Below are 26,107 nucleotides of genomic sequence, written 5' to 3'. Positions count from 1 at the left end.
ATAAGAATTAAATTATGAGATCTTCAACAGGAAAACCAATATTCACAGTCCCTGCTTTATTTCCATTTGTTCACACACACTTTTAAAAAAAAAAAATAACACATGCACTCACAAAATACCTAAACATCAGGAATTAGAAGGGCATAAAATAAGGGATTTTATAGGCTGAAAAAATATCCTAGGCTTCAGAACAGAATACCAATCAAATATTGAAAATCCCTTTGTTCAAAACACAAAGATGTTTTGTTTTTAATGGGAGTATTTTTAAGTTTTTTTGTTTTTTTTAAAAAAGGGAAGATTTAAGAACAAACAGCAAGCTGTTCACACTGCCTGAGGCAGGGCCTGGTTTCTCCTCCTTAAAGGCCTTTTACAGATGTCAGCCTTGACTGGCCTCCATGCTCAACCTCCTACTACCACCCACTCTGCCTGCCACAGTGAAGTGCAGGCACCCCTGGGCCCCCCTGAGGGCATGGGCAGGGGCTACAGGGCATCCAGGATGTGGTCAATCTTGGTGACCAGCTCCTGGCGCTTTCCTGAGATGAGCTTCTCATTCTCGATGTACGTGTCTTTCTTGAGCTTGCCAGCCACCAGGCGCTCAGCCTCCACCGCCGACTTCAGCACCAGCTCCTTGACCTGTGCATCCAGCTTCTGCATTTCGCTTACCTGGCCGAGGCAAGAGCAGGGCAGGACTTATGAGCGGTCCTCCCACCCAACTCAGCAGGCCCCACCATCTCCCAGGCCTACAGACCCCAGAGCTCCAAAGGGACCAGCCACAAATACAGCGAAGAGCACAGTGTCCCAGGGCAGCAGGGTTGGCTGGCTATGGAGAAGATAGGCCTGGCTTCAAATGCCAACTTCACCACCCACAAGCCCTGTTCTTAGGCCCTTGTGAACAAGCCCTGCACCATCCCTGGGCCTCATCTCCGTTCCAGGATCGTTGAGGACTGAGTGTGAAAGTACTTGGTAGCACCTGGTACATGCCCTGGCACATAGCGGCTGCTCTATTACCATCCCTTCTCTCCCTGCAGCTTGCCACATTAGGTCCAGGGATTCAATTAGGCAAATGACCAATGGCAAGGGAAAGGGGGGTGACAACCATTGTCACCTACTGTATATCACACTGAAAACTGGTATAGTCACATTCATTCAACATTCAACAAATGTTTAGTGAGCCACAGCGTGAGGTACAATTCCAGGTTACAGAAAACAGCAATAAGGACAGATAAGGGATCTCGCCCTCAGATGCTGACATATAATTTAACAATTAAGCACAAGATTAAATCATTTCAAAAAGTGGTAGGTGCAGGCCAGGCACAGTGCCTCATGCCTGTAATCCCAGCATTTTGGAAGCCAAGGCAGGCAGATCACTTGAGCTCAGAAGTTCAAGACTAGCCTAGGCAACATGGTGAAACCCCCATCTCTACAAAAAAATACAAAAACTCAGCCAGGCATGGTGGTGTGCACCTGTGGTCCCAGCTACTTGGGAGGTTGAGGTAGGAGGATTGCTTAAGCCTAAAGGTGGGGCTTGCAGTGAGCTGAGACTGCACCACTACACTGCAGCATGGGCAACAGAATGAGAACCCATCTCCAAAAAAAAAAGAAAGAAAGAAATGGTAGGTGTAATGAAGAAATTCACACAGGGTAAGGAGAGGGAATGCCAGGGACGGGACAAGGGAGTCAGGGACTCTGAGGGGCACCTCTGCAAAGAGGTTACTGTCCTCATTTACAGATAACATAACTCCTTTACATAGCTTGTATGAGGCAGTGTTCTGAACATTTTGCATGCATTAACTCATTTCACACACACAACCCCCGTGAGGGGGCTAACAGCATTCCCATTTTACAGATAAGGAAACTGAGACACGAAAGTTAGGTGACTTGGCCAGGTTTACAAACTCTGAATCAGAGCCTGGATTCAAACCCATTGATTCTAAAATCAAGGTTCAACAACATGAGTAGCCTGAAGCCTAGACAGTCTGGCCTCCAGGAGAAGCAGCAGTTACTCTCAATACTGGCCACAAGAGCACACAGTGCTGAGGAGGCTGGCAGAGCTTCCTCCAAACCCAGCTCACAACCAGGACCCCAAAATCCCTTGTTCCTCCACAAAGACTGGTACTACATGAAAAGCTATGGCCAGATGCAGTCTGATCCCACAAGCATGCAGGTAAGCAAGAGAGCTGCCTGGTATATGCCCTGGACACAGCAGTGAAGCATGGAGGGCCCCAAGCCAAGAGACTCTGTGATGCACACTTACTCTGTCGCACAGATCAGAGCCCTCTGTCTTCAGCCTGGACTGCAGCAGTGCAATCTCACTGGTCAAGGCCTTGTGTTCAGTCTCCAGGCTCTTCTTGCCACTGTTGAGGGTGGAGATGTCCCGGGATTGCTTATACCTGTTGACAGTCTCATCAAAGTGACGGTAAAGGCCTATTCTCTTGTTGACCAGGGTCAAGACCTGCTCTGTGATGCAGGCTACCTTCATCCTGGCTTCTGCGGCCGGATCCTGAAGGAAGGAGAGGGACCATGTGTGATCAACATCCAGGCTTGGGCCCACTCTGACCTTATCTCCCAAAGAACATCTGCCACCACCAGCCATCCAAAAAAGAAATGCCACCTTCTTAGAAAGTCAGAGTCAAACCCCTACTGACACCTAATCTGGACCAGGTTCAGCAATGGGCAAGACTAGGGCCATAAAGATGAAGTAGACATTCACTTCACAGTCCAGTAAAGCAGGCAGACAAATGTGAACAAGGATAATGTCAGTGTGCCCTGCACACACATTACTTTACAGCAGTCTTGCCCATTTAATCAGCAGGAAACATTATATAAACCAAAATTAAGGGACGCTGTATAAATCTAGTCTCTATAATACAAATGTCAAAGTCATTAAACACAAAGAAAGGACCAGGAATGGAGGCTCACACCTGCAATCCCCAGTTTGGGCAGCTGAGGCAGAAGGATCACTTGAGGTCAGGGGTTAAAGACAAGCCTGGGCAACATAATGAGACTCCGTCTCTACAGAAAAATTTTTAGCCAGATGCAGTGGCTCACACCTGTAATCTCAACATTTTGGGAGGACAAGGCAGGCAGACTGCTTCAATCCAGGAGTTTGAGACCAGCCTAGCCAACATAGCAAAACCCCAACTCTAATAAAAATACAAAAACTTAGTCGGCCATGTGGTATGCTCCTGTAGTCCAAAACTATTTGAGGTGGAAGCATGGCTTGAGCCCAGGAGTTCGAGGCTGTAGTGAGCTGTGACTGATCGGGGAACAGGCAGCAAAATTTAATTATGAACTCCATGTTGGTCAATAGTAATAATTAACTGGCCAATTAATATTATTAATTAATTAACAGACAATTATATTATCCATTCTTTGAGGAAGAAGGCACAGAAAGCAGAACAGCGGAGCCATTGAGCACAAAGTTCTGAACGTGCTGTTCTACCAGATTTTTAGCAACATTACATTTCCTGAATTTGGTCACTGTATTGTGATTATGTAAGAGAATACCCTTGCTCTCAGGCTACATACATGCTCAACTATTCAAGGGTACAGGGGCACAATGTCTACAACTTAACCTCAAATGATTCAGCAAAAATAATTACACTTAAACATACACACACACAGAGTTATACTTCGAAGCCCCTCCACCTCCGCCACCGACTATCTGCACATACTCAAGTCCTGGAGTCTGCCCTATGGAATCCAAGTATACAAAAAGTCAACCCTCCACATACTTGGTTTCAGATCCCTCAAACACTGCATTGAGTACTGTATTTCCTATCTGCATTTGATTGAAAAAAAAACTGCATATAACTGGACCCACACAGGGTGGATCAACTCTTACACACGTGCCCTGCCACTATCCACAGGTGTCACTAAAACCCCTCCTTGCTGTCTCACAAACATCAGCCCCTCCAGCTGACTGTCCTTCCCCACCTTCTTTGCCTGTCACCTCCCCAGGGTAGCCCTTGGGGCCTCCCAGGCCTCACTACTAAAAGCCCACCCTTGGTGCGCACTTGTAGTCCCAAATACTTGGGAGGCTGAGGCAGGAGAATTGCCTGAACCTGGGAGGCGGAGGTTGCAGTGAGCTGATATTGCGCCACTGCGAGACTCTGTTTCAAAAAAAAAAAAGCACACCCTGTACCTGTCATCACGTTCCCACAGTCCTCAAGTACCAGCTTCACTCGTGTCCTCCCCGAAGCCTCACCCCCCAGGCTCCAGTAAGTGCCTGGTACTAGTACCTACCCTAAGGCATGGTGCCAAGAGTCCTCAGTAACAATGAGAGAATGAGATATAGAGGAAAGAAGGAAGAAAAGACCAAGAGGATGACCTAAGGATAATGGCAGTGCAGCCTGGAGAGGACCAAAGAGCCACGAAGCCTGTCTGTCAGGGAGCAGAGAGTGCAGGGGGGAGATCGTGTTGATGAAGCCAGGGAATCACAAGGGAAGGGAGAGGGGACACTGGCAAGGGGACTAAGAGGGAGTTCCACCTCCAAGTTCCACTGAATAACAAAGAAGCAAAACAGCTAAATAACAAGCACCAATCTTTTCATGTTTTTTCTACCTCAACTGAACATCCAAGTTACTCTGTCTCCAGAGCCAAAATAAGACAGAAGCAGGGACTTAACCTCCTGTGCTGGTCACCACAAGAAACAAAGTACCCTTCCAACAAGGATGAACACAGGCAGGGGTCTTCTGGCCATAGTGCCCTCCCCTGGGCTCACTGTAAGGATCAGTGCTCAAGCTGGTGCTATTACAAGGACACAAATGACAAGCAGGAAGAAGGCTGAGAGGGTACCTTGGTGATGGAGAAGTCCAGCCGGACATAGATTATGACGGTGAAGAACAGGATGTAGAAGGCTGCCACCACGAGCAGGGGCTCCTGCAGCATAAGCACCTTGTTGAATGTGTAGTGGACCTGGGAGAAGCAGGAGACAGGCTTCATTGGGGCTGCAGGGACATGGGAGCCTAGACTCACCCAGGCTGGCCCACTCAACCTGCTGCCCCACCCCAAGCCCAGAAGAGGCTGTGGGCTCAAACAACTCCAGCCCAAGGAGGGACAGGTGGTGAGTCCTCGGCCCCAGTGCCCACTGCCTGGGAAAGACAGCACGCAAGGCAAACAGCGGAGCCACTCACCACAATGTCCTGAATGTGCTGTTCTACCAGATTTTTCTTGTAGGCAACAATCACAGGGCGGCCGAACGTGTCCAGATAGGTGTAGTGCAGCTCATCTGGGGAACGGCTGATTTCATAGGGACTATCAATTTCAATGTTCCTGAAAGCAGATGGGAATAAAATATAGCCTCCAACCAACTACACCAATGAACCACATTTAGAATAAAAAAAATTCCAAGGCTATGGGGCCTTTTGAGGTCACTAAGTTCATACTCCTCCACTGAGCTCCCTCCCTAGCTATGGAGAACCCAACTCTCTAAGACAGGGGAGCCGCTGCCAGAAAGCCCCTTCTTTTAAAGCCCTCTTCTGCTGGGGCAACAACTATCCCACTGTATCCTCCACTCCCAAGTTCTCACAGATACTGACCCCACTCCTTGGAGTCACAAAATTGGCACAGCTCTCCTGTACATTCTAACCAGTGAGTCCCTTAGGGGCTTCAACAGATGTCTCACAAGCTGTTGTGAATATTCTTTCTCTTCACATGAATGGGAACTTCTTATGGGGGACATGTCCTGCTTTTGTCTGCCCAGGACCACTGTCCCTTCTGGTAAACAGTACACCCTGGATTTGCTTAAGGAACTACCTTTCCCCCATGGAACATACTACACAGGATAAAAATCAAGGGATCTCTCATTCTGGCAGTCAGAGTAGACATGTGACTCAACAGAGGCCAAGCAGATGTTCCCTGATAAAGTAAATCTAGAACAAAGTGACACAAAGACTGTGCCCCTAGAACACAGGCTCCCCTTAGAGTACCACAAGGGTACAACCAGAGAAAATGGGCGCAGAGGAGAGGAACAGTCACACTCACTTCGCTCCTTCAGGCAGGATGATCTTCACAGTCAGAGAATCTATCACTTGTTCATCAAACACATGGTCCACAAACCTCATCTTCAGTGCATACTGGTCACCTGAAGGATCAAGCAAACATACACGATGATGCGGAAGATAGGGTAAATGGGCAGGAGAGAAAGAAGTACAGGGGCCCACATAAAGACAGAGCAACTAGACAGCAAACCAAAACCCACAGACCATGTCTACAACAAAACCAGGCAACCAAGTATCTCTACTGAACCCCACAATAGAAAGACAGGGGCAGGGGTCAAAACACGGACAGCCACAAGACCTTCACTTATCAGTGTCTGTGAAGAAGAAAGCAGAGAGAAGCAACAGGACAATGATGGGCTTGAGAACAGAAGAACCCCAAAACATACAACCAGGATTTCCTAGATAGCATGGCAGGTCAATGTGAGGAGTGGCTGAAACTCAGAGCAGTAGTGCCCTACCTAAAGGTGAGTGAAATGGGCCTGCAGAAGGTCTACGAGTCTGCAGAGTCTAGTCCCTGAGAACAGAACTCCCCTTCTGGGACAGTGCCCTACTCTGAGGAGAAACTGCTCAACAGAATCAAAATTGAGCATGATAGGGACAATGGAGCTCAAAAACCAAGCGGGGGAAGCTCAGCAAGCAAGCCGCATGTTTTTACAGTATATCACACTAAAACAGCAGAGATCTGGGAAGGTACAAAGGCCACCCTTAAGCATCCCTCCTTCCAAAGGGCCACATTAAAAATGACCAACAGACAGTGGCTCACACCTGTAATCCCAGAACTTTGGGAGGCTGAGGCGGGCAGATCACCTAAGGTCAGGAGTTTGAGACCAGTCTGGCCAACACAGTTAAACATCATCACTACTAAAAATATAAAAAATAGCTGGGTATGGTGGCAGATGCCTGTAATCCCAGCTACTTAAGAGGCTGAGGCAGGAGAATCACTTGAACCTGGGAGGTGGAGGTTATGGTGAGCCAAGATGGTGCCATTGTACTCCACCCTGGGCAACAAGAGCAAAACTCCATGTCAAAAAAAAAAAAAGGCTGGGTGTGGTGACTCATGCCTGTAATCCCAGCAATTTGGGAGGCCAAAGGCAGGGAAACACTTGAGCCCAGAAGTGCAAGACCATCCTGGGCAACAGGACAAAACCCCATCTCTACAAAAAAAAAATACAAAAATTAGCTGCGTATGGTGGTACACGCCCGTAGTCCCAGCTACTTGGGACGTGGAGGAAGCAGGATCGCTTGAATCCAGGAGGCAAAGGTCGCAGTGAGTCAAGACCATACCATTGCACTCCAGCCTGGACAACAAGAGTGAAACAGTCTCAAAAAAAAAGAAAAAAGAAAGAAAGAAAAAAAAAAAAGGAAAGACTTGAAGAAAATATGACAAAATGTTTACAATCATTAGTTCTGGATGCTCATATAAAAGTGTTAGTATTCTCTGAATTTTTATTTTTTAAATAACCCAAAAACTATTTAAAGGAATTTAAGCAGTTCTATCTAATGACAGAACTGCAAGTAAGAAGAGGACTTTTACCTACTGTTTGAATTGACTATCAAATCCATGTACAACTTTTAAAATAGTAATTTGTACCCACTCATAAAAAGTTGTTCCTGATACCCTAGCCTTCCTAAGAATGACAAACGAACACCCTCCATCTAGAAAGACTGCTAATTGAAGGGAAAAAAATGCACAAAATTAAAGGTTAGTTTTTCTCTTACTATTGAAGACTGACCCAAATTATAGAGGTACTCATAGCTTGGGAGATTGTAGCCAACGATGTAATGGGTCTTCCACCCGCCAAATAGAGGGAAGCGAGGCCGGATTTCCATCTCTACAGAGTCATCCAAAATAAGGAGGTGACTGGTGGAAACATTGCCAATCTCATCCCGGTAATAAACATCCTGGGCAGCAGCAGGAAGGATAGTCTGCAACAGAGTAGATATGCCCTTCTCAAACTCCAGGAACCTGCTCAGAGGAAATGATCCTAAACACAGAAGACTTTCTGCCACAAGATCTTCATATGTAGTACTTAATTAAAGTAGTCCCCAAACATAAACAACCTAAATAATTCACACAAAGATTTCAAAATTTCTAGAAACTGTGTCAACTTCTCAATCAAGGGTCTAAGTACCCAAATTCTTCTAAACAGTAAATAATTTAGGGAATTGCAAATAACTTTGTCAACACTGAAGACATGATACGAAGGTAAAAATAATCTTGGAAGTTATTTTGCAGAGAAGAAAACTAAACATGGAAGATGTAAGAAATTTCATCAAATTACTAGGTGATAGGGTTACGGAAAGGGTTTGTCTACCTGATATTCTTTATTGTATCTTCCAAATCTGTCAGTGTATTCTGATCATGGGGGGATGGGATAATACTTGGTTCACATACTGAACCCTTCTATCATACATAAGTACAAAAAAAGTTTATAAGACTTCACTTATAAAACAAAAAAGATTTTAAAACTGTATATGCAATATGATAAAATGTTTTTTAAAAATACTACAAAAGAACAAAGAAATAGATCAAAATGTTAGCTGTGTTTGGGTGATGGTACTGTGAGTGTGAGTATGCTTTTCCTTTTTCTATTCAAATTTTCATTTAAAAAATATGGTTTAATTGCTTCTCGGCCTTTTGGCTAAGATCAAGTGTAAAAAATATGGTTTAAAAAAAAGAAAATTAAATGAAAATAAAAATAAATAAATAAATAAAAATATGGTTTAAATAAAAATTTTTAAAAATTAAAAATTAAAAAAATATGGTTTAGGCCAGGCACAGTGGCTCATGCCTGTAATCCCAGCACTATGGGAGGCCAAGACAGGTAGATCACTTGAGGCCGAGTTCCAGACCAGCCTGGCCAACATGGTGAAACCCCATCTCTACTAAAAATACAAAAATTACCAGATGTGGTGGTGCATGCATGTAATCCCAGCTACTCAGGAGTCTGAGGCAGGAAAATCACTTGAACCGAGGAGGCAGAGGTTTCAGTGAGCAGATATCATGCCATTATATTCCCGAAAGGGTAACAATGAGCCTGTCTCAAAGAAAAAAAAAGAAAATGGCTCATTTATATATATATGGGGGATTTGTTTAAGAGTCTATTAATTTCTAACACTGCCACTCAACAACATGAACATCAGTCAATCCTAAACTATCTACATATTTAGCTACTTTCAAAAAGCAAAGAATAGGTAGGTATGATAAAAAGTCCTAGTTTCTCACAATGTCCAAGTTAAACATTTTATACCTTAAAAGAACGAATGGAGGATATTCCACTATCTGGCTGTCTCTGGTAATCATAGCGTGAGAAAGGCCCCTTAAGCACAGCCCCTGTGTGCTTCAAGTCCACATTTTCTTCCACAGCAATATTACCCCAGTGAGAGACTTCAATGACTCGAGTCATGCTGGTGATGGTCAGGAAAGGACTGTTGTTCTCATAATGTACTTTAAAAGTATCCTGGAAGGAAGGAAACAAGTAGTTCAAAGTTTTGGCAACAGAGAAATCACCATTAGTTTAAATCAAATTGACTAGAAACAACCTAAATATCAGCAACAGAATGGGTAAATTATAATGTATCTAATGTATGCAACATTTTAAGATGATGTTTACTAGGACTTCTTCAAACATATGGGAATAAATGTTCATGACATTATTAATTGAAAAAATAGGACAGAAAAAAATAAATAACATGTTTGGAGCTGACATGTATGTGGTAGGCACTGTTTTATGAGTTCTAAATAAGTGCATTATCTCATTTCATTCTCCAAACAATATGATGAAGAACTACTTATCCCCATTTGACAAATAAAAGTCTCAAGGCCTGGCAGTTACCATTACCTTGTTCAAGGTCATAAACCTAAGTGGCAATATGAGATCTGCTAAATTGACTTCACTTCTTTTTTTTTTTTTTTCTTTTTGAGACAGAATCTTGCTGTGTCCCCCAGGCTGGAGTACAGTGGTGCAAACTGTGTCTCACTGCAACCTCCAACTCCCAGGTTCAAGTGATTCTCCTGCCTCAGCCTCCTGAGTAGCTGGGATTACAGGTATATGCCACCATACCTGGCTAATTTTTGTATTTTTAGTAGAGATGGGGTTTCATCGTGTTGGCCAGGCTGGTCTTGAACTCCTGACCTCAGGTGATCTGCCCACCTTGGCCTACCAAAATGCTAGGATTACAGGCGTGAGCCACCATGCCCGACCAGCCATCTCCTGGTCTGACTTCACTCTTCCATGTGGTAAGTACTACCTCTCAATAAGGTCCACGAGAAAGTCAATACTTTCGCCAATTCCTCAATTTATTTGCCAATTTTACCACTGAGATTAGTACTAAAAAAATCTTTCTGGGCTGAGTGCAGTGGCTCATGTCTGTAATCCCAGCACTTTGAGAGGCTGAGGCGGGTGGATCTCCTGAGGTCAGGAGTTCGAGACCAGCCTGATCAACATGGTGAAACTCCGTCTCTACTGAAAAGTACAAAAATTAGCCGGGCATCACAGCGGGCACCTGTAATTCCAGCTACTTGGGAGGCTGAGGCAGGAGAATCACTTGAACCTGGGAGGCAGAGGTTGCAGTGAGTTATGATTACACCATTGCACTCCAGCCTGGGTGACAGAGCAAGACTCCATCTCAAAAAAAAAAAAAAAAAAAAATTATATATATATATATATATTTCTGGTCATTAAGGAATCCAAGTGTCCTTCTATAAATACACTCCTAAGAACCTTAAAGAAATGCAATGTAAAAGAAAAAAAGGGCCAGAAAACAACCTGCTTCCCAAAAGACCATGAAAAGGACAAGATCTATTTTGTTAGCTGTTACAGTTCTTACTAGTTTATTCACTCATTCTGTGACTAGATTTTCAAAAGTACAATCCACTCATAATCATATTTGATAGCATTTAATGCTAGTACAGGCAAGGGTATAAGGAAACCAGCAGTTTCACATAGTATCCTAAAAAATTAATTAAATCACCGGGCAGCAGGGTCTCACGCCTGTAATCCCAGCAGTTTGGGAGGCTGAGGTGGGCAGATCACGAGGTCAGGAGTTTGAGATCACCCTGGCCAATATGGTGAAACCCCATCTCTACTAAAAATACAAAAATTAACTGGCTTGGTGGCATGCGCCTATAGTCCCAGCTACTCAGGAGGCTGAGGCAAAAGAAGCGTTTGAACCCAGGAGGTGAAGGTTGCAGTGTGCTGAGATCACGCCACTGCACTCCAGCCTGGGCAACAGAGTGAGACTGTGCCTCAAAAAGAAAAAATCTTTTGAAAAACTACTTGGCAACAGACACATTAAAAAAAAAGAAGAATAAAAAGAAAAACTACTTGGCAAAATACAGCAAGAGTTTTTTTGGTTTTTTTTTTATAAACAGGGTATTACTCTGTCACCCATGCTGGAGTGCAATGGCACAATCGTCGCTCAATGCAGTCTCAACCTCCTGGGCTCAAGCGATCCTCCCACCTCAGCCCCCTGAGTGGCTGGGATTCCAGGCTCACGCCGCCACTCCTGGCTACTTTTTGTATTTTTTTGTAGAGATGGAATTTCACCACATTGCCCAGGATGGTCTCAAACTCCTGGCCTCAACTGATCTACCCAACTTGGCCTCTCAAAGTACTGGGATTACAAGCATGAGTCACTGCACCCAACCAGCAAGCGATTTTAAAATGTCCATATCCTTTAATTTGAAAAACATTACTTCAGAAAATCTATTCGGAGAATACAAAGTTATATATATTATAGTATTAAATAGAAAAAGAAAAACTAACTTTTTAACTATAAAAACTTGGCAAGTAAGCTCTAGAACAGCAAATCAGTGAGTCAGCCACTTAAAAATGATACACAAGTGTAAGCACAGTGGCTCACACTTGTAATTCCGGCACTCTGGGAGGCCAAGGTGGGTGATCACTTGAGGTCAGGAGTTTGAGACCAGCCTGGCCAACATGGTGAAACCCCATCTCTATCAAAACATACAAAATTTAGCCAGGCATGGTGGCACATCCCTGTAAGTCCCAGCTACGGGGGAGGCTGAGTTGGGAGAATCACTTAAACTCAGGAGGCAGAGGTTGCAGTGAGCTGAGACTGTACCACTGCACTCCAGCCTGGGTGACAGAGTAAGACCCCGCCTCAAATAAAAAAAAAAAAGGACAAAGGAAGGTAATATAGTAATATGTAAAATGTTCAGAGAATATACACAACATATATGACATTAAACGTAATACATACATTAAAAAGCCCTATGCTTAGAAACAACTCAGGTACTAAAGTGTTAATAATATCAAAAGTGGTTGTGAACTGACCTCAAATCTTCCTCTGCATTTGCCAAATGGTTTCTCATGAACGTTTGGGTTTTCTGCATGTTTGTTTTGAGACAGTCTCACCCTGTCGCCCAGGCTGAAGTTCAATGATGTGGGATCCTGGCTCACTGCAACTTCTGCCTCCCGGGTTCAAGTGATTCTCCTGCCTCAGCATCCCAAGTAGGTGGCATTACAGGTGCACACCACCATGCCCAGCTAATTTTTTTGTATCTTTAGTAGAGATGGGGTTTCCCCATGTTGGCCAGGGTGGTCTCAAACTCCTGATCTCGTGATCTGCCTGCCTCGGCCTCCCAAAGTGCTAGGATTACAGGCATGAGCTACTGCATCCAGCCTCTCATGAACGTTTTGTTAACTTAAAATGGAGGAGGAAAGTCAAAATCCCAAAATACTTAGATTTTTAAAAGCCTGCGTAAAAGGAAAATCAGTGTCCCGATATGAATTCTCACTCAGTTTTAAGTAAGTAAAAGAAATCACGCAGTTAGAGAAAGCACAGCTCAGAGTAGCAAGGCTGTCATCTTCACAGCAGACACATGAGCCATAGGCACTCTGCAACCACAGCAGGAGGCACAGAGATCCTCTCACTCCCCAAAACCAACCCCACAGTGCAACAATATGCATAGGGAGCTATGTTTTAAGACATGGGGGAATATGTATATGTTTACTGCAAATCTGCATACATTTAGAAGGAAAAACTAGAAGAATACACCAAAAACTAACATAAATGATTACCAAGGAGAATAAATGAATGGGAGAATTGGAAGCAAGAGTTCTCTGACCATAACTTGCTTTTTTTTTGTTGGGTTTTTTTTTTTTTTTTTTTTTTTTCAGAGACACAGTTTTGCTCTGTGACCCATGCTGGAGTTGAGTGATACAATCTTAGCTACTGCAATCCCTACCTCCCGGGTTCAAGCAGTTCTCATGCCTCAGCCTAGCAATTACATCTGGCTAATTTTTGTATTATTAGTAGAGATGAGGTTTTACCATGTTGGCCAGGCTGGTCTTGAACTCCTAGCTTCAAGTGATCTGCCTGCCTCAACCTCCCAAAGGGCTGGGATTACAAGCATGAGCCACTGCACCTGGCCTTGTAACTTGTTATATAATTTTGACTATGAAATCATGTTATTTTCATATTCAAAAAATTAAGTTGATAAAAAGTTCTTTTTTTTGGGAGACAAAGTCTCACTCTGTCACCCAGGCTGGAGTGCGGTGGCACTATTTCAGCCCACTGTAACCTCCGCCTCCCAAGTTCAAGCAATTCTCCTGTCTCCATCTCCTGAGTAAGCTGGTACAACAGGCACATGCCACCATGACTGGCTAATTTTTTGTGTTTTTAGTAGAGATGGGGTTTCACCATATTGGCCAGGCCTTGTGATCCACCTGTCTCAGCTTCCCAAAGTGCAGGAATTACAGGCATGAGACACAGCGATTGGCCAATAAAAAGCTTTTAAGAGCTTAAAACAGCCGGGCACAGTGGCTCAAGCCTGTAATCCCAGCACTTTGGGAGGCCGAGGCAGGCAGATCATGAGGTCAAGAGATCGAGACCATCCTGGCCAACATGGTGAAACCCCGTCTCTACTAAAAAATACAAAAATTAGCTGGGCGTGGTGACGTGCGCCTGTAGTCCCAGCTGCTCGGGAGGCTGAGGAAGGAGAATTGCTTGAACCAGGGAGACAGAGGTTGCAGTGAGCCGAGATTGTGCCACTGCACTCCAGCCTGACGCCTGGCAACAGAGTGAGACTCTGTCTCAAAAAAAAAAATTTAAAACAACCCAAAATGAACAGCCCTAACTATGTATCAACCTGACATTTAAAAGACAACAAACAGGACAGGGATGGTGGCTCATGCCTGTAATCCCAACCCTTTGGGAGGCCGAGGCAGGCAGATCACAAGGTCAGGAGATTGAGACCATCCTGGCAAACATGGTGAAACCACGTTTCTACCAAAAATACAAAAATTAGCTGGGTATGGTGGCACTTGCCTGCAATCCCACTACTCAGGAGGCTGAGGCAGGAGAATTGCTTGAACCAGGGGGTTGGAGGTTGCAGTGAGCCAAGATCGCCCCACTGCACTCCAGCCTGGTGACAGAACAAGACTCCATCTCAAAAACAAAACAAGGGCCGGGCGCGGTGGCTCAAGCCTGTAATCCCAGCACTTTGGGAGGCCGAGGCAGGTGGATCACGAGGTCAAGAGATCGAGACCATTCTGGTCAACATGGTGAAACCCCGTCTCTACTGAAAATACAAAAAATTAGCTGGGCATGGTGGTGCATGCCTGTAATCCCAGCTACTCAGGAGGCTGAGACAGGAGAATTGCCTGAACCCAGGAGGCAGAGGTTGCGGTGAGCCAAGATCGCGCCATTGCACTCCAGCCTGGGTAACAAGAGCGAAACTCCATCTCAAAAAAAAAAAGACAAGAAACAGGCCAGGTGTGGTGGCTCACACCTGTAATCCCATCACTTTGGGAGGCCAAGGTGGGTAGATCACCTGAGGTCAGGAGTTCGAGACCAGCCTGGCCAAGAGAGTGAAATCATGTTTCTATTAAAAATACAAAAATTAGCCGGGTGTGATGGCGGACACCTGTAATCCCAGCTATTGAGGAAGCTGAGGTAGGAGAGTTGCCTGAACCTAGGAGCCAGAGGTTGCAGTGAGCTAAGATCGTGCCACTGCAGAGCGAGATGCCCACTCAAAAAAAAAAGAAAAGAAAAAGAAAAGACAATAAGTAATTATTTCCAGTAGCATTAGAACAAAATATTTTGATTGTTCATCCTTAGTGACACATGTTCTAAACACACATAAAGATGCAAAGAAATCTTTTAGAGTGGGGTGGTGCAATCATGGCTAACTACAGCCTCAACTTCCTGGGCTGATCCTTGAGCCTCAGCCTCCCAAGTAGCTGAGACTACAGGAGTGCATCACCATGCCCAGCTTTTTATTTTTTGCAAAGATGAGGTGTCACTATTTTGCCCAGATTGGTCTTGAATTCCTGGACAACAAACAATCTTCCCATATCGACCTCCCAAAGTGCTAGGACTATAGGCATGTACCACTGCACTCAGAGCAAAGAAATCTTAAACATCTAAAATAGCCATATTTTTTAGAGATGATATGGAAGTAGGTAGAGTAAAAAAACGTAACTTCTGAGATTTGCTTTAAATCCTCTAGCAAAAAGGTCAGACACCATGGTTCACGCCTGCAATCCCAGCACTTTGGGAGGCTGAGGTAGACAGATCACAAGTCCAGGAGATCAAGACCAGCCCGACTAACACAGTGAAATCCCACCTCTACTAAAAATAGAAAAAAATTAGCCAGGAGTGGTGGTGGGCACCTGTAGTCCCAGCTACTTGGAAGGCTAAGGCAGGAGAATTGCTTGAACCCAGGAGGCAGAGGTTGCAGTGAGCCGAGACAGTGCCACTGCACTGCAGCCTGAGCAACAGAGCGAGACTCTGTCTCAAAAAAAAAAAAAAACAAAAATTAACTGGGCATGGTGATACACATCTGTTGTTTCAGCTACATGGGAGGCTGAGATGGGAGGATAAACTGAGCCCAGGAGTTTTAGGTTACAGTGAGCTATGATTGTGCCACCGCACTCTGGGCTGGGCAACACAGCAAGATCCAAATTAAAAAAAATTTTAGAGGCCGGGCACAGTGGCTCAAGCCTGTAATCCCAGCACTTTGGGAGGCCGAGGCGGGTGGATCACGAGGTCAAGAGATCGAGACCATCCTGGTCAACATGGTGAAAACCCGTCTCTACTAAAAATACAAAAAATTAGCTGGACACGGTGGCGCGTGCCTGTAATCCCAGCTACTCAGGAGGCTGAGGCAGGAGAATTGCCTGAACCCAGGAGGCGGAGGTTGCGGTGAGCCGAGATCGAGCCATTGCACTCCAGCCTGGGTAACAAGAGCGAAACTCCATCTCAAAAAAAATAAAATAAAATTTTTTTAATACTCCACCAAAGAAAAAGAGAAGGGTGGCTGAATTATGGTAACCTGATAACCACTGAATCTAAGTGATGTGTGTGGGAGTTTACACTAGTCTCTGTACTCTGGCATGTTTCAAATTTGCCATAATAACAAAATTTTTGTAAGCTTTAATTGCTCCCTCTCCCTTCAAGTTCCAACCTAAGGCCCAACATTTAAAGAAGGCCCTCAACCACTCCGAGAGCTTTGCTACCCCAGTATCTGCCCAGCCACACCATCTCAAGGCCTTTGTCCCTCTTACTGCCTCTGCCTGGAATGCCTTGCTTCCATCTCCCCCAACTCCCATTCCACCTCTTGAAATGCTACCCCCAGCCTCTACCTATGATCCCAAAAGGAGAAACGAGACTCCCATGGAGTCATTTCACTGCAGGTTAAACACTTTTGGGATGACCTTATAAATGACTTCAGATTTCAAACACCCCACACCAGCCAAGCCTATCAACCAGTCACTCTGCAAGACATTCTCTGAAGCAGACAGGGATGAGCTGGACTCCACCTGAGCCTACCTGACTATAGGCAGGGACATCTCTGAAAGGCCCATAATCCAGCAGGTCCTCAGAGCGCGTGGGGTTCCCCAGCTTGGTGTAGCTCTCCACATTTCGGGAGGCAAGCTTCACACGCATGGTTTGTGTCTTCGTTGGATAGGGAGAGTAGAAATAATGGTTCCCCTCAAACACCACAAACTGTTTCTCTGACTGAGTGATCTGGGTTGGATACGGCTGAAGCACATGGGTGTAGACTGTCTCCACAATGACTGAAATCTTGGCCCCAGGATCAAGAGCAACTGGGAGCTTGACTGTGAAGAATTTCCCACTGAAGGAAGAACAAGGCAAGAGAATTAAGAGAGACTGAGGATACTGAAAACAGAACCAGCAGTTCAAAGTCACACAAAATTTTGAATTCAAGACAAAAACAATTATCTTTAAGAAATCACCTTTTTTTTTCCCCCTGACAGAGTCTCACTCTATTACCCAGGCTGGACTGCAATGGTGTGATAGCTCACTACAACCTCCACCTCCTGAGTTAAAGCAATTCTCCTGCCTCAGCCTCCCAAGTAGCTGGGATTACCTATTAGAATATTTTTAAATTTTGTCCCATTGTTGAACATTAAGGTTGTTTTATACTCTTGCTATTATAAACAACCCTGAGAGAAACATCTAGACATTTGTCTTAAAAGTCTTAAATTATTATTATTTTCTTTCTTTGAGATGGAGTCTCGCTCTGCTGCCCTGGCTGGAGTGCAATGGTGCGATCTCAGCTCACTGCAACCTCCGCCTCCCAGGTTCAAGTGATTCGCTTGCCTCAGCCTCTCGAATAGTTAGGACTACAGGTGCTCGCCACTGCCCCATACTAATAAAAGACTTAAATTATTATATTAAAGGTGATCTTTTGGCTGGGTGCAGTGGCTTGCTCACGCCTGTAATCCCAGCACTTTGAGAGGCCGAGGTGAGCAGATTACCTGAGGCCAGGAGTTTAAGCCCATCCTGGCCAACGTGGCAAAACCCCGTCTCTATTAAAAGTACAAAAATTAGCTGGGCATTGTGGTGCATGACTATAATCTCAGCTACTAGGGAGGCAGAGGCAGGAGAATCGCTTGAACCTGGGAGGCAGAGGTTGTGGTAAACTGAGATCATGCCATTGCATTCCAGCCTGTACAACAAGAGTGAAACCCTATCTCAAAAAAAGAATAGTATTTCAAGGAATGTTCAACAAAATGTTAATGGTAACTCTCTTAAGGTAGGAGAATAACCTTTAGTTTGTCTTTTCCAATTTGTTTTACTTTTTTTTTTTTATTTTTGAGACCAAGTCTCACTCTTTTCACCCAGGTTGGAGTACAATGGCACGATCTCCACTCACTGCAACCTCCGCCTCTGGGTTCAAATGATTCTCCCGCCTGAGCCTCCCCCATAGCTGGGATTACCAGCACCTGCCACCACACCCAGCTAATTTTTGTACTTTTAATAGAGTACTTTTAATAATTTTTGTATTTTTAGTAGAGAGGGAGTTTCGCCATGTTGGCCACACTGGTCTAGAACTCCTGACTTCAGGTGATCACCCACCTCAGGCTCCCAAAGTGCTGGGATTACAGGCATGAGCCACCCCGCCCTGATTTAAGTCTTACAATGAGCTCGTATCATCCTCATCTGGAGAAAAAAATAAAGCTACTCATACTTTAAAGAAAAACAGATGGCCTGGAAACTGAAAATGCACAGGGTACTAAATTCTAAATTGAATCAGTTTTCTCTGTCACCCTGGCTAGAGTGCAGTGGTGTGATCTCAGCTCAATGCAATCTCCTCTGCCTCCCAGGTTCTTGCAATTCTCTTGCCTCAGCCTCCCGGTAGCTGGGACACAGGCACATGTCACCACGCCCAGATAATTTTTTGCATTTTAGTAGAGACGGGGTTTCACTGTGTTGCCCAGGCTGGTCTTGAACTCCTGAGCTCAGGCAATCCACCGCCTTGGCCTTCCAAAGTACGAGGATTATAGGTATGAGCCACTGCACCCGACCAAGACCAATTTTTAGAAGATGTAGAAACCATTAGTGAAAAATTGAATTAATATGCTCCAATGAGTTTGTCCTCAAAGGTTAGAACACGGATCATTTTTCCTGATATGACTTTATAGAACACTGAACTTGCCTGTCTTTATCAGTCACACCATTATATTTCATATTACTACTGTGAAGTTCACTACTCAAAACATAAGCAGCAGTATCTTCTCCCAGGACAGTCTTATCCAGTTCTGAGTTTCAAGTTTCAAATGTGCTTCGCATCCCATTCTCTGTCCTGAATTCTAAAATCAAACTTTCAAATGTTTACCAGACAGTTCCATTGACCACCCCACAGGCAATTCAACATAACCGTATCATTCATGATCCCAATTCCCGATCTCTCTTAATAGCACTGCCGTCTAATCAACTCTAAGCTGGAAACTCAGGCATTTCCTGACGCCTCACTCTACCCTGTCCCCAGTATCTGGGCAATCCTGCCTTAGAAATGCCTCAGACTCATCTCTTCCTTTTTTCCTCCTCCATTCAAACCAATACCATGCCTAGATTAATGTCCTAATCTTCCTCCCCACTCAAGCCCATCTATACAATCTCAAGTCAACACTCCTATTTTCATTTTACAAGTTGTTGAATGTTGCCACATAATTTTACTTTGATGATTCAGAAGACAAATCAGAACCTTTCAGTGCTCCAGGACCATTATTAGAAACATTAGTTCTTAACAAAATGTGGAAGCACCAGCTAATGAAGGTTTTCAATCAATAAAATGCTAGTTAAGACAACACAGAACTGAGCAAACTGACGTACATGGAGCAGGCCTTTTTTTTTCCTGTAGCTCTTCTCTAGCTGGATCTAATGGGAATGACCTGGTTTTTCTAAAGCAATTACTCATGTACTCAAACAGATTTACTGAAAACACTGTATATGTCAGTTTCTGTGGCAGGAAGAGGTGATAAAGACAAATTTGTATAATGTGTGCACATATAAATAGAAATGAATGAAATGGTATGCCGTGAAAACAATTTTTTTAATGTTCCCAACTGCCTAAAGTCCACACCTCTAATAATGGTACTCAACCCACCCTACACATCTTCACCTTCCTCTGAGCAAGAGCCACTCTGAAAGCCCAGTTAACAAAATGCACCATGAAATGTCAAACCTCTGTATCTTTACAGATGTCTCTGCCTGAAACGTTCCTTTCATTCCATTAGTTAGCCTTCTTTGTGATTAATTCGAAATGTATTAAGTACTTACTAAGGTTCCAAGTACATTATCTGTATGAATTTAGTGAATCTTAACCATGATCATATAAGGTAAACACTATTCTTTTACTATGAGGAAAATGCTAGTAAACATGGGATTTGACCCCAGGCAGTAAAGATGTAAAAACCACACTCCTAACAACTATGTTATCTTGCCTCTTCAAGAGATACCTTACAGGACAATAAATAGCAGCTGGAGCGGATAAACACAGACAGGGTACTCAGACAGTCTCAGAGAAGGAGAGCAGTCTCTTAAATGTTTACAAGAGAAAGCAGTTTTAATAGCGACTTGTTTAAAGCTAACTCTCAGATCTGACAGCCTCAGGGATGGTGAGACGCCTATTTCATACACTCAGAGGCTGTAACCGAAAAAGCAAGATAATCACCATGCACTAAAATGTGGCACCTAAGAGGATGTTGTACATGAACTCTAATTCAAGGAGGATTAAACGTAACAACAAAAGAAAGACAACTATGAAGATTACATGGAAAACAAAAAAGATGGCCAAGCACAGTGGCTCACACCTGTAATCCTAGCACCCTGGGAGGCCAAAGTAGGCAGATCACCTGAGGTCAGGAGTTCAAAACAAGCCTGGCCAACATGGTGAAACCCTGTCTCTACTAAAAATACAAAAAAATTAGCCAGACATGGTGGTGGATGCCTACTCTGGAGGCTGAAGCAGAAGAATCACTCAAGCCTGGTAGGCAGAGGTTTCGGTCAGTCAAGATTGCATCTGGCCCTTCATCCTGGGGGACAGACTGAGACTTCATCTCCAAAACAAAAAACAAAAAAGGCAAGGTTATGATGTACTCATATATAAGAAAAAAGGGGCCGGGCGCGGTGGCTCATGCCTATAATCCCAGCACTTTGGGAGGCCGAGGCGGGTGGATCACGAGGTCAAGAGATCGAGACCATCCTGGTCAACGAGGTGAAACCCCGTCTCTACTAAAAATACAAAAATTAGCTGGACATGATGGTGCGCGCCTGTAGTCCCAGCTACTTGGGAGGCTGAGGCAGGAGAATTGCTTGAACCCAGGAGGCGGAGGTTGTGGTGAGCCGAGACTGCGCCATTGCACTCCAGTCTGGGTAACAACAGCAAAAATCCGTCTCAAAAAAAAAAAAAAAAGAAAGAAAGAAAGAAAAAAGAAAAAAGGGCTGGGCACAGTGGTTCAGGCCTGTAATCCCAGCACTGTGCAAGGCCGAGGTAGGCGGATCACCTGAGGTCTGGAGTTCAAGACCAGCCTGCCAACATGGTGAAACCCCATCTCTAATAAAAATACAAAAACTAGCCAGGCATGGTGGCAGATGTCTATAATCCCAGTTACTCAGGAGGCTGAGGCAGGAGAATTGCTTGAACCTGCAAGGCAGATGTTGCAGTGAGCTGAGACAGGGCTACTGCACTCTAGCCTGAGCAACAGAGTGAGAGTCTGTCTCCAAAATAAATAAATAAATAAAGAAGTAGTTCCGGGCCGGGCACAGTGGCTCACACCTGTAATCCTAGCAATTTGGGAGGCCAAGGTGGGCAGATCACCTGAAGTCAGGAGTTCAAGACCAGCCTGGCCATCATGGTGAAACCCCATCTTTTAAAAAATAGTAATAAAATTAAAAAAGAAGTTTCAGGCTCCTTGCTAGGTGCTGAGGTCAGAGAAGACAACTATGCGAATTTAAACCCACTCAGCCTTCACAGAAGACCTTCAAAGAAGTTACCACTTTGAATGCTCTGAAGGCTTAGGGGTGGGGGATCCAGTGAGGTTGTCTACCCCTTGAAAACAGAATGGCAACCAACCATAGATAGGAAGATACTTACTACAGCAAACAGCTTGGAGTTCTCACATAAAGCTCTGCGGAACCAGGAGGGAGAACTGATCTGACATGGAAAGTAACTACTTTCTTCATATAAAACAAACTGCCACTGCTTAGCAGAATCCAATTTCAGCATTAGTAATGACAAGACATAAATGAGTCCAGAATATATTACAGCATGTTGCTTATAATCACATACATTAATTAAAACATCCGCAGTAGGGCGTGATGGGCTCACGCCTATAATCCCAGCACTTTGGGAGGCAAATAACTGCTTGAGGCCAGGAGTTCAAGACCAGCCTGGGCAACATGGCAAAACCATTTCTCTACTAAAAATACATACACAACACACTCACACTAGCCGGGCATGGTGGCACACCCCTCTAGTCCCAACTACTATGGAGGCTGAGGTGGAAGGATGGTTTGAGTCTGGGAGCAGAGGTTGCAGTGAGTCAACACGGTGCCATAGTACTTGCAGCCTGGACAACAGAGCCAGACCCTGTCTCAAGAAAAAAAAAAAAATCCTCTAGGACAGTTACAGTGGCTCACAACTGTAGTCCCAGCACTTTGAGAGGCCGAGGCAGGAGGATCGCTTGAGTTCAGGAATTCAAGACCAGCCTGGGCGACATGGCTAGACCTCCTCTCTACAAAACAAACAAACAAAACCCTCCAATACAGCAGGCACTTCCTAAGCAACTCTCCTAGTTTATGATCCCACATTATCCCAACCCTGACATGATAACCTTTAACAAGAAGAGACAAGATATATTCTTTGTTGGCTTACCTTTTACCCTTAATTTTGGTTTCACGTACTTCCAAATTGTTCTCTTCCTCATCTTCTCCCTTCACCTACAACAGAAAAAGCAGTTTAGGCCGGGCGCGGTGGCTCAAGCCTGTAATCCCAGCACTTTGGGAGGCCGAGGCGGGTGGATCACGAGGTCAAGAGATCGAGACCATCCTGGTCAACATGGTGAAACCCCGTCTCTACTAAAAATACAAAAAATTAGCTGGGCACGGTGGCGCGTGCCTGTAATCCTAGCTACTCAGGAGGCTGAGGCAGGAGAATTGCCTGAACCCAGGAGGCGGAGGTTGTGGTGAGCCGAGATCGCGCCATTGCGCTCCAGTCTGGGTAACAAGAGCGAAACTCCGTCTCTAAAAAAAGAAAAAGCAGTTTATTCTTCTTGTCTTTTGGCACCTAAATTTTGAATCAACAATTAACCAAGTGCTTTAGAACGTCCACATTAAAGTACTCAAACTATCAGAACTTTTTAGAGAGTGAATTTTCATTTCAGCTAACAATTTTTTTTTCATCTGAAACACAGGAATATTGTCAAAGACTCACTTTTACAAAGTGGCATTAAACCTCTATAAATGCATAACATTTTCCTGAATGATCAAATAAACACATATGCATAAAGATTACACTTCCAAATATACTTCTCAAAGATGTCTTTCTTGATGCTTTCCTCATATACATTCAAATAAGCATCCTCATAGAAATATATTTAATGATGTAATGGAAAAGTTTCATTTTTTTTCTTTTTTTTTTTTTTTTTTGGTAGACACCTCAATGAAGTTGGGAGAAAAAAATAAAATAAAAACAAGATAGGGCCCAGCATGGTGGCTCACACCTGTAATCCCAGCACTTTGGAGGGCCGCAGCGGGCAGATCATGAGATCAGGAGTTCAAGACCAGCGTCGCCAATACGGTGGAAAACCACCACCACCACAACCGCCCCCACCCCCCGTCGCTACTAAAAACACAAAAATTAGCTGGGCGTGAGTCCCAGCTACTCAGGAGGCTGAGGCAGAGAAGAACTGTGTGAACCAGGGAGGCAGAGGTTTCGGTGAGCTGAGATCCCACCACTGCCCTCCAGCCTGGGTGACGGAGCAAAGTGCTATCTCAAAAAAAATAAATAAATAAAATAAAATAAAATAAGTACATTAACCTAGCTCACGAGCATGATGGCAGGACAGCTGAGCTCCTGCTGGGGTCCAGTTATACTGTAACAAGCTCATTAAATCACAGCTGGCTTCAACAAAGAATGGGAGTTGACATTTAAGACATTCAAAGGTGACTGGGCAAATTTACATGAAGTTTTGATCTATCTTTCCATAAGCCTTTGAGTAAAACTTTATTTCATCATGGACAGGCATGAAAATAAAGAGGAGTCATTTCAGAAAAGTAATCACTATAAACCCAGTTTTATAGCTCTATATTCAGTCAAAGATTGAAGTGTGCTTAGAAGCAATGTGACACTATAATGACTATTCTCTCAACAAACAATTAAGTAATCATTTAACAAAATTGTTTAATAACAATAGTAATAAAAAGCAAATCTTGGCCGGGCGTGGGGGCTCACGCCTGTAATCCAAGCACTTTGGAGACCAAGGTGGGCGGATCACCTGAGGTCGGAGTTCAAGACCAGCCTGACCAACATGGTGAAACCCCGTCTTATTAAAAGAAAAAAAGAAAAAAGCAAATCTCTGTATGTGTGTATTCCCTCTACCCGCAAATCCAACATTTTCTTTAGTGATCACTGAAATACCTGGAAGCATTTAAGGCAAACACAGCCATTTCTTGCCGAGGTTTAAGAATGAGAGGCAGTAGGGGGAAGGGAGCGAATTGGACTTTCCTTTTCTGTACAGCATAAAATAAACTATATTATGTACAGGAGTTCTAAAACTAACTTTAAAAAGAGTTTTAACATTTAGAAAGCGTTCATTAGCAACCTTAAGAAATGCGTCACATTAATAGTGATTTCAAGTGATTACCAACTTAAAAATGCGAAACCTGTTAACATTTCTGGTGATTCTGTATGTCTAGGAAGAAGCGCCTACAACGGACCAGACAGTGAATTAAGAGAGTGAAACTCATTTTAACTCATTTATTTGTCCTCCACTTGGGCCACTGTGTAGGGCCGTGAGAAATAAAGTCTGGCGCCCGCTGGTACCGGGCCGGGGGACCGCCGCGCTCGCCTTACGGAAGGGAGGTGCTTTCTATAGGCTGGAGGTCGCCCGAGCGATGCAGAGAACAGCCCATGTGCCGGCAAGCTCCGAGGCTAGTCGGCCGCAGATCCAACCGGCTGCCCTTGTGAGCAGCGGCCCGACGGGGGCAAGCCAGTGCTGACGTGGCCAAGGCGGGAGGGCAGGCACGCACTGGCCGCGGAGGCGCTGGGGCCCCTGGCCACCCCAGCTCCTCCCGGGCCCCGAGCCGACCCCAAGGACTGTGCCCAGGACCGCCCCACCCACCGCCCGGGTCTAGGCATTTCCTGAAGCGTAGAGGGGAGCGGGCCGAGTCGCCGGACTGGCGGGAAGAGTGCCGGGGGCGGCGTTGAGGGGTCGCCCGCACTCACCTGCACGCCTAGATGCGCCAGCCGAACCTCGAGGTCGGGCTCCAAAGCCAGAAGGAAAGAGGTAGCTCGGGACGTGGAGCTGCTGCCCAGGTGCGCCAGGACCACCTCCGCCGTCACCTTTGCCAGGTGGCTGCTTAGGTCCACTGTGCGCTTCACCTCCTCGTTGATCAGCGAGGGTGCCTCGGAGGAGGCGCTGCCCGGTGCGGGGGCCCAGGCCCCAAACCACAGGAGCAAAAACAGGCAGGCGGCTAGCGCCTCCATGACCGGAAAGAGCAGAGCGCCAGGGCGGGCAGAGCGCCGCCAGGGTACCCCGCCCTCCCGCCACTAAGCAGCCGCTCATTGGGCAAGGACTGGTGCACAAATGGCGACGCCCAACGAGAAAGGACCCCGTCTCCAGGGCAACCGGGCAGCCGCCCCCGCGCCTAATTGCAAACTTTTCTCAGAGCTGGCTGATCCATCCTTCTATTTGTAGTGCGAGTGTACTTATTATGATTAGGCTTCATTTACCTAATTTTTACAGGAACGACCCTTGCCTAGGTCTCTGCTCTCTCCTACCATTCTTCCTGTCCAATAATTCTGCTTGTTTAGCTCCTTGAGACACGGAAATTTTGCTCAGACTCAGAAAGTAAAAGCCGGCCTTCTGCACATCCACCGATAGATGCTAAAATTAGTAGGCAGAATTTGAAGCCGAAACAGGATATATGCAGAGTTTCAAAACATCTCTACTGAAATGGTTAATAATTAGGCCGGGCGCGGTGGTTCACGCCTGGAATCCCAGCACTTTGAGAGACGAAGGCGGGCAGATCACTTGAGGTCAGGAGTTCGAGGCAGCCTGGCAAGCATGGTGAAGCCCCGTCTCTACTACAAATATAAAAATTAG

General features: G+C 45.0%; 1 protein-coding gene across 1 annotated transcript; it reads right to left on the bottom strand.

Annotated features, from left to right (window-relative positions):
• Positions 1-36: 36 nt before the first annotated feature.
• RPN1 (ribophorin I) lies at positions 37-25,506 on the bottom strand. The gene is made up of 10 exons (XM_002758678.6): positions 25,228-25,506; positions 22,657-22,721; positions 16,803-17,109; positions 9,254-9,463; positions 7,736-7,928; positions 5,986-6,085; positions 5,136-5,274; positions 4,798-4,917; positions 2,255-2,500; positions 37-663 (listed from the first exon to the last, which is right to left on the bottom strand). The coding sequence occupies exons 1-10, from the start codon at positions 25,486-25,488 to the stop codon at positions 481-483; spliced, it is 1,824 nt and encodes a 607-aa protein (XP_002758724.1). The 5' UTR covers positions 25,489-25,506; the 3' UTR covers positions 37-480.
• Positions 25,507-26,107: the final 601 nt, after the last annotated feature.

The sequence above is a fragment of the Callithrix jacchus genome, chromosome 15 (genome assembly GCF_049354715.1).
Source record: "Callithrix jacchus isolate 240 chromosome 15, calJac240_pri, whole genome shotgun sequence".
Taxonomy (NCBI): Eukaryota; Metazoa; Chordata; class Mammalia; order Primates; family Cebidae; genus Callithrix; species Callithrix jacchus.
Note: the sequence above shows the minus strand (reverse complement) of the source record. Positions and strands in the feature narration are given on the sequence as shown.